Source organism: Eurosta solidaginis, chromosome 1 (assembly GCF_040869045.1).
Source record: "Eurosta solidaginis isolate ZX-2024a chromosome 1, ASM4086904v1, whole genome shotgun sequence".
Classification (NCBI taxonomy): domain Eukaryota; kingdom Metazoa; phylum Arthropoda; class Insecta; order Diptera; family Tephritidae; genus Eurosta; species Eurosta solidaginis.
Genome location: NC_090319.1, coordinates 380,284,603 through 380,297,194, shown reverse-complemented (window position 1 = coordinate 380,297,194; position 12,592 = coordinate 380,284,603). Strand labels below are relative to the sequence as shown.

At 41.3% G+C, this 12,592-nt stretch overlaps 2 protein-coding genes across 2 annotated transcripts; one reads left to right on the top strand and one right to left on the bottom strand.

Annotated features, from left to right (window-relative positions):
- The first annotated feature begins 3,787 nt into the window (after nt 1-3,787).
- On the top strand, nt 3,788-4,808 carry LOC137238351 (RWD domain-containing protein 1). Its single transcript, XM_067763218.1, has 2 exons — nt 3,788-3,999; nt 4,057-4,808. The coding sequence occupies exons 1-2, from the start codon at nt 3,924-3,926 to the stop codon at nt 4,707-4,709; spliced, it is 729 nt and encodes a 242-aa protein (XP_067619319.1). The 5' UTR covers nt 3,788-3,923; the 3' UTR covers nt 4,710-4,808.
- Nucleotides 4,772-6,490, bottom strand: mora (CHORD-like protein). The gene is made up of 5 exons (XM_067763217.1): nt 6,240-6,490; nt 5,833-6,178; nt 5,553-5,769; nt 5,304-5,498; nt 4,772-5,236 (listed from the first exon to the last, which is right to left on the bottom strand). Exons 1-5 carry the CDS (start codon nt 6,298-6,300, stop codon nt 4,970-4,972), a joined length of 1,086 nt encoding a protein of 361 aa, XP_067619318.1. The 5' UTR covers nt 6,301-6,490; the 3' UTR covers nt 4,772-4,969.
- Nucleotides 6,491-12,592: the final 6,102 nt, after the last annotated feature.

Sequence of the window (12,592 nt, the reverse complement as noted above, 5' to 3'; positions counted from 1 at the left end):
CATGTAAACATTAGTTCAGCTGTTTTTTATAAGCAATTTTTACGTCATTTTCCTTTAGCTCTTGTTTTTTCTCTCTTTCTTTCATTCGCTGAAGCAGTCAAGTGTGACGTAGATGCGCAGAACGAAACAATTTTGAACTCGTGAATGCACAATCTAAATGATAAGCGGTTTTTGGAGGCGGAAAAGACACGGCTTTTGTTAATCTTTTTAACTTTACATTATTTATACTGAGGTCAATACGCGTCGTTTCGATATCTTTGGACGTGTATTAGCAGTCACCCGCTGTTCTAGACTCTAACTAAAAACATAGTGTACAAGTACAAGTGTGTTGACTTATCTGTCAAGCATTCTGACAGGCACTCGCTGGATTCGGAATGACAGCGAATTCAAAATGGATACCATTACCGAACGCGCCGAATGATTGAAAAATTGAAAAAGTCGATACGATTGGTAGTCAAAAATGTTGTCGTTGAGACCAAAAATGCGACTCTAGACCTGAGATTTCCATCAGGTGAGCGAGGCTGTTTGTAGTTTTGACGTATATCGCTTAGTGAACACACTTGTATAGGTACACTATGACTAAAACTGTTTATATATTTGTTTGAATTTAATTGAATTGAATCAAGTTGACATAAGCGCTCGTATAAACATAGTAATTCATTGTGAATGATAACTAAGTTGATATCTTCTGCATAGACGTCAAAATTCCAAAGTGATTGGATCACCTGATTTGTATTTGACAATCGCTGTGTTGTTGTTGTTGTTGTAGCAATGCTCGCCCCACCTAATAGCCGCGACCGATCACAAATTGTCATCAATATCCTCTAACGGGAGTCCAAGGAAACTTGCCGTTTCAACAGGGGTGGACCATAAGGAAAGGGGTGTTAGAGGCGTTGGTTCCACATTACAATTAAAGAGATGGTTGGTGTCATGTGGGGACACATTGCAAGCGGGGCATACATTTTGCATGTCGGGGTTGATTCTGGATAGGTAAAAGTTTAACCTGTAACAGTATCCAGAACGAAGTTGAGCAAGAGTGACACGCGTTTCCCTGGGGAGTATGCGTTCCTCTTCCGCGTGTTCTGGATATTTTTCTTCAAGTACTGGATTCACCGGGCAATTCCCGACATAAAGGTCCGACGCCTGTCTATGGAGTTCACCAAGGACCTGCTTGTGTTTTTTCGCTTCATACGGCTGGGTTCTCAGGTGCCGTAATTCCGCAAAATGCTTACGGAGATGACCTCTTAAGCCCCTAGGCGGTGCTGGTTCGTCAATCAGATGTCTGTTGGGATGCCCAGGTTTCTGAGTATTCAACAGAAACTGTTTGGTCAGCATCTCATTTCTCTCCCTGATGGGGAGTATTCTCGCCTCACTGACAATCGCTGACAATCGCTGTCTCATTCTGTATCTCTTTCTATCACCCGCTGAAGATGGGCGCCGCCATATTGAACACCCTGTCAAAATGCTAAAAAGTAGCCATATTGAACATCCTGTCAGGCATTTGACAGATAAGATATCACAATTAGTTATCATTCACATGTATTAATTCACTGAAAACAATCTTCTGTGGTGTTTTCCAGATAGAAGCCAGACCAAGCATAAAAAATTATCAGGTTTGGTTGAAATAGACCAAAGTGGTAGCACCAATTCTAACGTCAAAATCTCAACTGGTTAAAAACTGCTGGTGCAACGTCGGGCACAGGTAGTGATGGACGATATGGCGATTTTGAGCTATCAGTGAAAATAGATATGGTTATTTTTGAATCGCGGTTATTTTTTATAGCTATAGCGATCGCCATATTTTAACAAGCGGTTCTATACAGAAGATATGATGGGCGATACAGCGATTTTGAGCTATCAGTGAATATGGATATGGCTATTTTTTACAGCTTTGGCGATCGCTTTATCTTTAATAATCGAATCTGCTATTATTTGTATACTTGGTTATAAAAAATGAATGTTTAAGTTTGTTTACCGGAGTAGATTGAATGTTATACATTAATTTAATTTGGTATACAGAATATATAAACCAAAATTGGAATAAAAAGAAATAAATATGTACCTTTTATTGTAAATTGATGTAATGTGAAATACTTATTTTCTGAGATGTTTTGATACAATATTATTAACTGGCTGACGACAATATGTTCAGACTCGTATTACACTCAATGAGATGAAACTGGCGGAAATAGATGTATATGCATCTTTGTTTTATAAATTTTGCCAATTGAAAATGCTTTGATTTTTAAATGTAAGATGAATCAATCCGAAATAAATCTGTATATGTAACACCATAAAAACATGATTTATTTACTATATTATACTACACCGATGTTTTCAGAAATACTCCGTAGGAATTTATTCTGAAAATTGTATTTGGCTGCATAATATTTGTATAGTAAAGTGGATCAATTTTTAAAGAAAAATATAGCAAATTCTTCAAACTAATTTAAAAATATTCTTTAGCAGAAAATTAGCCACCCACTTTAGTGCCCTACAAATTAGCCGGAGAATTCAACCATATGACACAGCTTGAATTGCATTCTCCCAAAAAACGTATACTTTGAGTTAATCTGTCTCAATAAGACGAGTGTTATATGTTTCTATAATTCTTTTATTGTTCCACCAAAAACACAAATTTTATAAAATTGTTAACGGCTACAGCCTGGAAGTATTAAACTATGAATAACACATGCATTATTTTCGGTAACGTTTTACCAGACGGTGCACCACCTAATTTTCATCGAAATTTAGCAAAGGTCGTATTAAAAGACGTGTCTCGACCTTCGTTTTAAGAATCCGAAGCGAAAATTAAATTTTTATTTCTGTCAAAAGATATAAGCAAAAAATTGGTTCAAATTTCCATGTGGTTGTTGTTTTTTTTGCCACATTTGATGTACACACACACACACATTAATGCAGAAAGGTGTTCTGTGCGCATTTTTTTTGATCCCCAAACCGGTGTTGGATCCACCCAGAGTAATTTTTTATAAGCCAGAAAGGTTAGATGTGCTTCTACGCCCATTGCAAAACCATTTTTTGCAATTATTATACATCACTTCGTCGTCGAAATTGTTGTTGCACAAGTTTGCTTTGTTCCGTTCGCCGTTTACTTAATTTGTCTGCACAAAAGCAGCCCTTATTTACCATTATCTGTTAACGAGAAATTTTGTTCGTTGTTCAGTTCTTAAGACAACTATCCCGATTTTTCGATAATAGCTGGCAAACTTTTTTAAAAGTATATTTTTTCCAATTTTCAAGAAAATTATTCCTTTTTGTATCCAATAAACTTTTTTACTCAGTCAGAAAAACGATATTTCCCTGTCGATGATTGCATCGCCGCTATCACTATTAGTTTATTTTTATTTTATTAGAATATCATGCCGAAGAAAATCGCCAATCGCTATTGGCGATATTCTGCCAGAGGTGATTGTCATTCAAAAGAATCGAATGAAGGAAAATCCCCAATCACTGATATATTTGGATTGCAATAGCTATTAGCGATTTATCAATGGCGGCGATGCAATCACCAATAGCGAAATATCGTTCCATCACTAGTCACAGGAAACATTTTAACATAGTGTACAAGTACAAGTGTGTTGACTTATCTGTCAAGCATTCTGACAGGCACTCGCTAGATTCGGAATGACAGCGAATTCAAAATGGATACCATTACCGAATGCGCCGAATGATTGAAAAATTGAAAAAGTCGAGACGATTGGTAGTCAAAAATGTTGTCGTTGAGACCAAAAATGCGACTCTAGACCTGAGATTTCCATCAGGTGAGCGAGGCTGTTTGTAGTTTTGACGTTTATCGCTTAGTGAACACACTTGTATAGGTACGCTATGCATTTTAATTAAATTTCATTTGGCGAGAATTGTATCAGATTTTAGGAGGAAAAAAATTGCAGCATATAATAAATATGAGCAGAGACCACAAAGAAGATCAAGAGAATGAAATTGAAGCACTGGAATCTATATATTGCAGTGAAATCGATGGTTTGTAAGTGCGGCCGCTATTCCAACAATATACACAAACTTCTTTTTTGCTTACAGTGCTAGAGAGGGAGCCTTTTTATAAATTCAGCATATCTATTGCAACAGAAGAATATAATGATGAGGAGGAATCCAGTGGTTTAGCGTGTAAGCTCGTATTCACATACACACCAAATTATCCCGATGAAGCACCTGAAGTGGCTATAGAAGATCCGGTTAATTTAGAAGATATGTATGAACAAAAACTTTTGGAGCATCTTAAAAAAACGATTGAAGAAAATTTAGGAATGGAAATGATATTCTCTTTAGTAAGTACTGCACAGGAATGGCTGAATGAACGCTGGGATGATTATAAATTGCATGAAGAAGAAGAACGTGCTCGCAAGCTTATAGAGACGGAAGAAGCTGAGCGCAAGAAATTCGAAGGTACGCGCGTCACGGTTGAATCGTTCCTTAACTGGCGTACAGAGTTCGAGGAGAGTACCGGCATAGCAGCTAAACGAGAAAAGAGTAATAGTGGTAAAAAGCTCACGGGTAAAGAGTTATTCCTTCGTGATACTACGCTCATCGACTCAGATATTAAATTCTTACTTGAAGCTGGCGATTCTATTGAGAATGTCAAAATCGATGAATCTCTTTTTCAAGATCTTGGTGATTTAGAATTGGGCGATGATTCAGACGATGAAGATTGGGTGCCCGGCGCTGATGATTAGGTCTTATATAGATGCATATGGAATTGTTCAACATTTATAAATATTCATATGTTATACCTGAATGGTTTTAAATAATTGCCTTTATTTACATAAGCATTACATTTCATTTGTGGTTAATTTGGGTGGCTGATAAAGAACCGTATAAAATATGAAATATCGGCAATACGTATATCGAGTAAGTGTATATTAAGTAAACGTTTGCAAAACTTTATATATATGGACGTGGTGTTTTTTCTTCTTATTTTTGTCTATCCACATATTTAGTCCAAGTTGTGTTTGTTACTTATGTCAGTTAGTTTGAAGCCGGTGTTTATTGCTTCAATATCATCCAAATTAAAACCGTCATCTGATTCTGAACCTTTTCGTTGATTACAGTTATTGGCCTTATTTCCGCCTGGTGTTTGTGCAGGTGGTAGTTTTTCACGCGGGAAGTCTAATTTTGTCCATGAGCCCGGTTCGGCTTTCGGCATGGTTATCTCAACTTTGGAAGCATACATATGAACAGTGGTTTTACTTGTGTCGATTATCTGCAAAAATCACATTTTTACAATACATATCTAAATACAAAGCTTCTATTCTATGTATTCTACTCACTCCACGTAACTCTAGTTCTAAATGGTATTGTGCGTTTTCTTGTTCAGGAAATACCAGATTCACATGTAAACGTATTGGATTTACCTCAATTTTGCTCAATTTATAATGATACTTCTTTGCATATATTGATACAATAACATTAGTGGACGTTTGGTGCCAATCATACCGACAAGTAACTACTTGGTTATCATCGTCCTAAAATTCATAAAATTTTAGTAATCTATTTACATACATTTGTGTTATAATTACCTCTTTGAACCACTTGTGCTCACCGCATGCACATCCTTTTTGTGCCATAAACGCGGCAAAATCACTGGTTTTTCGTTGACAACATGACCAATACTTCATGCCTTCATGGAAAATTGGTGCGCCGGGATGATATACACATTCACTATTATCTACAGCTGTACCACTGTATGAATACATACAACCTTTGGTCTTGCATGCGGTGCCTATAGGGACTTCGCTATATAAAAATACAGATGTATAATTTTAAATGCATTTATTATTTTCTCTGCACCAATCCTACCCTGCCGCTGTGGCACTTTCTTCGCTAACATCAATCGCCTTGGTTCCTATGTTATCTATTGCTTGCTTTAAATCATCTGCCACTATAGCACCCACATTCGTCATTGGCGTATCAATTGGTGGCCTTGGCATTGATTCTCTAATGGGTGCGCGCACTTCTACTATAGTTGTATCCTCATTTTTTGCAGGTTTTACTGGGTCTGGTGGCTTGACATTTGAATGTTTTGAGAGTTTACAGCCTTTGATGTTCAAAAATTCAGTAAAGTCTACAGACTTTTTGTTGCAGCAAGACCAGCCTTTGTAGGCGTCATGAAAGTATGGCTCGCCAGGATGATGGCAGCAGGATTCTGCAAACAAAATTTAAGAGAAGTGCAAATGACTTTTCTAGAAATTTCTCGATTTAATTACCGTCCGTGTTCTTTTCTGGGTCAAAGGTTTGCCCACATCCCCGATTATAGCAGTGCTGCATTTTTGTTCTACTTGTGGTAAAGTAAAGAATAATCCTACTTGCTTTTATACCGATTGCTGTTAAATGTGGGTTTAATTTAATTTAATTTAATTTTAAACTGTACCTATTCACGTTTTCTGTTAATCAAAAAATATTCCAAAAACAGTCTTGTGCGATTTTGAAGCATTTTAATTGTCAATTTAGCTGTCAACTGCACCGTCAATTAGAGTTGCCATGTTATATATAAATCGTGTCGAAGGTGTCCTATCTAAGAAAAAAATAAGCCTTTCAGTCAAATCAAAATAAAATAGGTTTAAATATGGTTGCATTTTTTTTTATATAATTTTCTATGAGCTATCTGTCAAAAAGCTGAAACTTAATATAAAACATATTTTATTTTCACGGTAAAAGTCTAGTTGAGGGGTTTGCTGCTAATACGCTACCAAAATATCGAGAGAGGTGTCAAAAGACGCGTATTGACCTCGACAAATATAATCCGAAGGCGGGAAGGAAAAATTTTATCTATCCGGAGTTATTTGCAGTTGAAGTTGGCGATTTTCATGTGGTTGGTGAATGTTGTGTACGCACAAAAAAAAAAAATTGTGAACATAAGTGTTTGCGCGCCCTCACTAGGGTATGCACTTTGTCGTTGGTGGTGAGGCTTAGTCGATCTCCATAGCGCCCGACTATGAGGCGGAGCTGTTTAGTACTGACATCTACGCCGTTTCGCCTCATAGGAGGGCGGCGGAATGTCGGTGACCAAGAACTGTCAACCCCCTAATGAAGGGTGTTATGCGGACCGTGTCTATTGGACGATTTGCAGCCAGGGGATAAATTCGGCTGTATTCGAACGGAGCCTTCCCGATATCGAGCCACCTCGGGAAGTATTGAGGGCCTTACAACAGTAAGGGGCGCTGCTGTGGCTGACGGTTCTTTCCCCGATTATAATACTGGACGGCTGAGCCCGCCTTGTCGGGCAGGTGGTCGTACAACCAAGATGAAAGACTCATTACCAAATTGTAATAAGGAGGATGATAAGAGGACTGAGTCGCAAGCCAAGGACGACACGCATTAAGCGATGCGTCGGACTCGGGGAGCGAGAGTAGTGCTCATACAATGAACGCCGTGTTGGAAAACCACGCAAATGAAAACGGAATAGTAGAGTGGAGAAGGGTACGGAGCAGAGGAAGTAATAGAGCTCTCTCGAAGTACCATGCAGCACTAAGAATTGTCAATGCCTGGGAGCAGTGGTCGACCCAACAGAAGTGGAGGTCGAGCGCTTGGAATGGGCTCATGAAGCGGTACAAGTTGGTCAAAGCCAGTTCAAAAGGTTTTGCTACGAGAAACACTCGGTACTGCAACCGGTACGAGGAGGAAGGAGCGATTAATGGCAGAATGATGTGACAAAGCAGACACTGACTGTTGCACTGGTTGCTGTTGTTGTTGTTGCACTGGTTGCTCGTAGCAGTCCTTTCGAACAGATGACTACTGAAAATAGGAGATCTTTAGAAAGGGAGCTTATTAGCTTAATGGTTAAGATGATGCGGGAACAACAAAGTAAGCCCCAACCTTTGGTCCAGGCGGGTGGTATAATGGTGTGAAGATGATAGCGTGCAACAACATCGTGAGCTTGCGGTGGCTGGAGGAAGTAGTTCCCAACCTCCAAACGCAAGACACGAACGCGGGGTTTGAGGTGGTGGATAAAGCGGCTTCTGCAGAATCAGAATCCGAACATACCGACAGAGGATTTGAAGGTGCTTACTGTATCTCGGCCTACTGAGGAAGGTCGGTTCTACATCTTCCAAATAAACAAGCAGACGGAGGATATATTTTGAACGCAGCTTTGCAAAATGTCCTGGGGTACAGGAAAAATTTACATGCGACTCAGGAAAAGAAGTCCGGAGGATAACAATCCTAACATGCTAGAAGTGGACGAAGTCGTGAAAGACCTCAAAATCCTAAGAGAAAAAGGACAGGTGGAGGTCGCCGACGTCACCACGAAGGTGTTAGAAGAGGACCAACAGCCAAATGGTGCTGCGAGTCGCACAGAGGAACCCGGCACAGCATTTACGATCCGAGAAAAGAAGTCGCAATTTGCAAGAAGGGGGCCTCGAAAACTCTAAACCAAAAGGGCAATGGGAGGACGAAGACGTCACGACGAAGTTGCTGGAGGGGGACAAACAGCCCAATGATGCTGCGAGTTCTACAGATAAACCTCCAACACAGTAAAGTGGCGTCGAGGGAACTCCTCCTAATCCTTGAGGAGGGTTCGTTTGACGTGGCGCTGATCCAGGAGCCGTGGCTCTCATCGGGAGGAAAGGTTTCTGGACTTAGCGCGGATTGCGTATCACAATGCGTGGGGAGGAGCAGATACGAACCAGAGAGGCGAATCTCTATTTTGTTACATCCTGCAAACCAATTTGCAGATAGCCAACAGGGGAAATGTCCAACATCCAGCAATGTTTTGGATATTACACTGAGCTCCGAACGTGATATATCAAGGTATGATTGGATGGTTCTTGATAGACCATCCTTCTCCGACCATGCGTATATCAGCTTCAGCATCCCCCTGAAGAAGGTAGAGAAGGGAGGAACCTTTAGAAACCCTAGGTCAACAAACTGGAATAAATTCCAGAAACAGGTAGAAACGAAACCTGGACAACCCAAAGAGGTTGCCAATGTGGAAGAGCTGCAGGAGTCTAATAAATTCCTAACAAGGACGCTTATGACTGCGTATAACAAAGCTTGCCCTCTAAGAAGATTCAGAGGAAAAGTAAAGCCGCCATGGTGGAGCAATGAGCTGAGCCTTCTAAGAAGACAGGTAAAAGAAATGTTTAAGCTAGCAAAGACAGCGGAAAGCGAAGCATCTCGGGACGAGTACTGGGATCTACTGAGGATCTACAAGCGTGAAATTTCTAGGGCGAAGAGAATCTCATGGAAAACTTTCTGTACGGACATAGAGTGCTCCAGCGAAACAGCACGGTTGAGAAAAGTCCTAGCAAGGGGAAATATAGTCCAGGGACTAATAAAGAAAGAGAACGGGGAATGGTCACGTAATAGTGAGGAATCCCTTGAGGTACTTCCCGATACAAATTTCCCATCGGGAGATGATTTAGAAGAGCCAGCAGACAGCACTCACACTTCGAACACGGAGCGGGTAGTGCCGGGCTTGGTGACCGATACCAAGATCGAATGGGCAGTGAAGACGTTTTCTAAGTTTAAATCGCCGGGCCCAGATGATACATTCCCGGCCATGCTACAAGTTTCAAGTAGGGCGGCCGTGGAATGGCTTAAAATAATATTCGATGGGTGCATAACACTGAATTATCTATCGCACTCTTGGAGAACTGCTCTCATTTCTGCTCAAAACTGGTAGATGTGTACATAAAGTCCAACGTGGATGAAAACCTGCTCTCCACAGCACAACATGCGTACACCAAAGGCAAGTCGGTAGACACCGCATTGCACATGGTGGTAATGAGCATAGAGAAAGCCCTGGAATATAAGGAATATGCTCTATTATGCTCATGTTAAATTGCGGGAAGATTATATCACAATGGAGATTGTACGAGGCCACGAAATCAGCGGATAGGGGAACGCCGCAGGGAGGGGTGCTATCACCTCTGCTGTGGACGCTGGTCATCAACCAACTGCTCAGGCGATTCGAGGGACCCGTAAAACGTACGCCTTACGCAGATGACGTTGCAATTGTCATAAGTGGGAAATGCCTTCTAACGATTAGCTCTTTGATTGATCGGGCGCTTCGGGATATTCATACCTGGACATCAAATGTCGGGTTGAAAGTCAACGCGGATAAGACGGATATGGTCTTGTTTACAAAGAGGTCCCAAATTGGATCAGGCCTAAGTTAGGAGGGGTGACCCTACAAGAGAAACCTTGCACAAAGTATATAGGGATCATCTTAGACAGTAAGCTGTCATGGAAGCTCAACGTGGAGGATAGGGTGAAGAAGGCTTCAACGGCGCTTTGTGCATGTAAAAGAATGCTGGGGTGTACGTGGGGCTTATCGCCCTCTCTTTCTTATTGGGTTTTTACAGCGATTATAAGCCCTATCCTACTTCTTGTTTGATGGAAAGCCACAAAAAAGCAACCTACCTCAAAAAATTAGAGGGGGTATGCAGACTATCAATGCTTAGCATTACGGGAGCCTTGAAAACAACCCCGACAGCTGCACTGTATGCCATTCTGCACATTCCACCTGTAGAAATCTGGTAGCAAAGAACATAGCGTTAACAACTGCAACCAGGGTCGGTCCCTCAGGGCAGCTTGAGCGCCGACCATACGGCCATAGTAGTATAGGGTCATCAATCACAAGACGAACAGACTACCTGATTCCCTATCTGCGCTTCGAGGGCGATCTTAAGGCCACAATAGAGGTGGACGGTTGCAAGGGTGCTCAAAAGGCGGACGAGGCGATACATGTGTACACAGATGGTTCCAAAGTAGTGGAAGGAGTAGGGGTGGTATACTGTGCTGATTCGGAAATACACAGATCCTATAGGTTACCGGATTACTGTAGCGTTTTCCAAGGGGAAATAGTAGCCGTAACCAAAGCAGTAGAAACCCTGGAAGAAAATAGCCCAAGCTGCAATCGTGTTAACTTTTATATTGACAGTCAAGCAGCAATTAAGGCAATAATCTCGAATAGCACAGCATCTAAATGCGTGTTAGAGTGTAAGCAGTCTCTGGAGAGAACCGGGACAGGGAGAAGCATACATCTATATTGGGTCCCAGGGCATATGATAATAGATTGGAATGGAAAAGCGGATGAACTAGCTAAAAAGGGCACATCCCTTGAAGCTTGCTCCGTAGACTGGGCGAAATTAAGCGAAGGCGAGACGTGCACATGATCGACCAAGCAGGAAAGGCGTGGATGGAAGCGCAATGCCTTTAAATTAGGCTTGGTCAGTGATAGCAGATGTAGGAAGTGCGGGCTGGAGGAGGAAACGATCGAGCACGTTCTGCGCTCTTGCCCTGCGCTTGCCAGGCTAAGAATCTAGCTATTAGGAGTGATACAGCTGTCAGATCTAGAAGCAGCAAGTGTCTTAAATCCTAGGAAGCTTCTAGTATTTGCCAAGAGGACGGAGTTATTTTATAACATAGGTCCTGGTTTTTGATAGGGGTTTTCAGTTTGGTCGTTAAAACAAACTTCTGGTAACCCTACGGACTTATTCAGTCTATGTGAGGTCATCATGGACCGGCGAGTTCAACCTAACCTAACCTAAGTGTTTGCGCGGATATAGTTTTGGTCCCCAAACGGGTGATGGCATATATTTTAATAAGCTTTTTCCGTCTGATTCTGCCCTCCCCCTCTTCACTTTTTCTTAATCCTTTTATTCACTCCTCCCTCCGTCTTTTTCGCTTCATCTATCTCCATCTTCGTCTCATTATATCTCTTTAACAATCTCCTCCTTCACTCTTTTCTCTTCTCTCAATTTCTTCTCATTCTCCTACATCCCTTATTGCCTGTCCCAGAGGTTGGTATGTATTTTATTCCAGTCCCAGTCCCACTCCGTGTCTCAGTCCCAGTCTGTCTCTGGATAATATATTACTCTGTACTAAAGCACTCATCAACAGCTTTCATTTGATATCCATATTGTATAAACCACCCTAGTCACCCAGGGTATGAAAATTACCCTCTGCACAACTAAAGACTCTCCTGAATAAAAAAAAAGTCATAGTACCTCTAAATCGCGGGGCACCCTCAGCGTCGTGCTCCTCTTGCTTTTCCCTACAAATTGGCCGGACGGGATCTACATGTTTTATGCCGACTCCGAACGGCATCTGCAAGTCAGATGAGTTTTCACTGAGAGCTTTTCATGGCAGAAATACACCCGGAGCGCTTGCCAAACACTGCCGAGGGGCGACCCCGCTTAGAAAAATTGTCTTCTAATTGAAAAACTTTATTTCTAAAATTTTGATTTTGCTTTGCCCGGGGTGTGAACCCAGGGCATACGGTGTGGTAGGCGGAGCACGCTACCTTCACACCACGGTCTTATATATTAAGATATAACAAGTAAGGAAGGCTAAGTTCGGGTGTAACCGAATATTACATACTCAGCTGGGAGCTATGGAGGCAAAATAAGGGAAAATCATCATGTAGGAAAATGAAGCCAGGGTAACCCTGGAATGTGTTTGTATGACATGTGTTTCAAATGGATGGTATTAAAGAGTATTTTAAGAGGGAGTGGGCCATAGTTCTATAGGTGGACGCCATTTGGGGATATCGCCATAAAGGTGGACCAGGGGTGACTCTAGAATTTGTTTGTACGATATGGGTATCAAATGAAAG

What these genes read in the sequence shown, in the direction of transcription:
- LOC137238351 (XM_067763218.1), top strand. Translation starts at nt 3,924, where the DNA reads ATGAGCAGAGACCACAAAGAAGATCAAGAGAATGAAATTGAAGCACTG. An exon ending in ATATTGCAGTGAAATCGATG is followed by an intron (nt 4,000 to 4,056) that starts GTTTGTAAGTGC and finishes TTTTGCTTACAG; the next exon opens with TGCTAGAGAGGGAGCCTTTT.
- mora (XM_067763217.1), bottom strand. Translation starts at nt 6,300, where the DNA reads ATGCAGCACTGCTATAATCGGGGATGTGGGCAAACCTTTGACCCAGAA. An exon ending in CCCAGAAAAGAACACGGACG is followed by an intron (nt 6,179 to 6,239) that starts GTAATTAAATCG and finishes TTTTGTTTGCAG; the next exon opens with AATCCTGCTGCCATCATCCT. An exon ending in GAAAGTGCCACAGCGGCAGG is followed by an intron (nt 5,770 to 5,832) that starts GTAGGATTGGTG and finishes ATTTTTATATAG; the next exon opens with CGAAGTCCCTATAGGCACCG.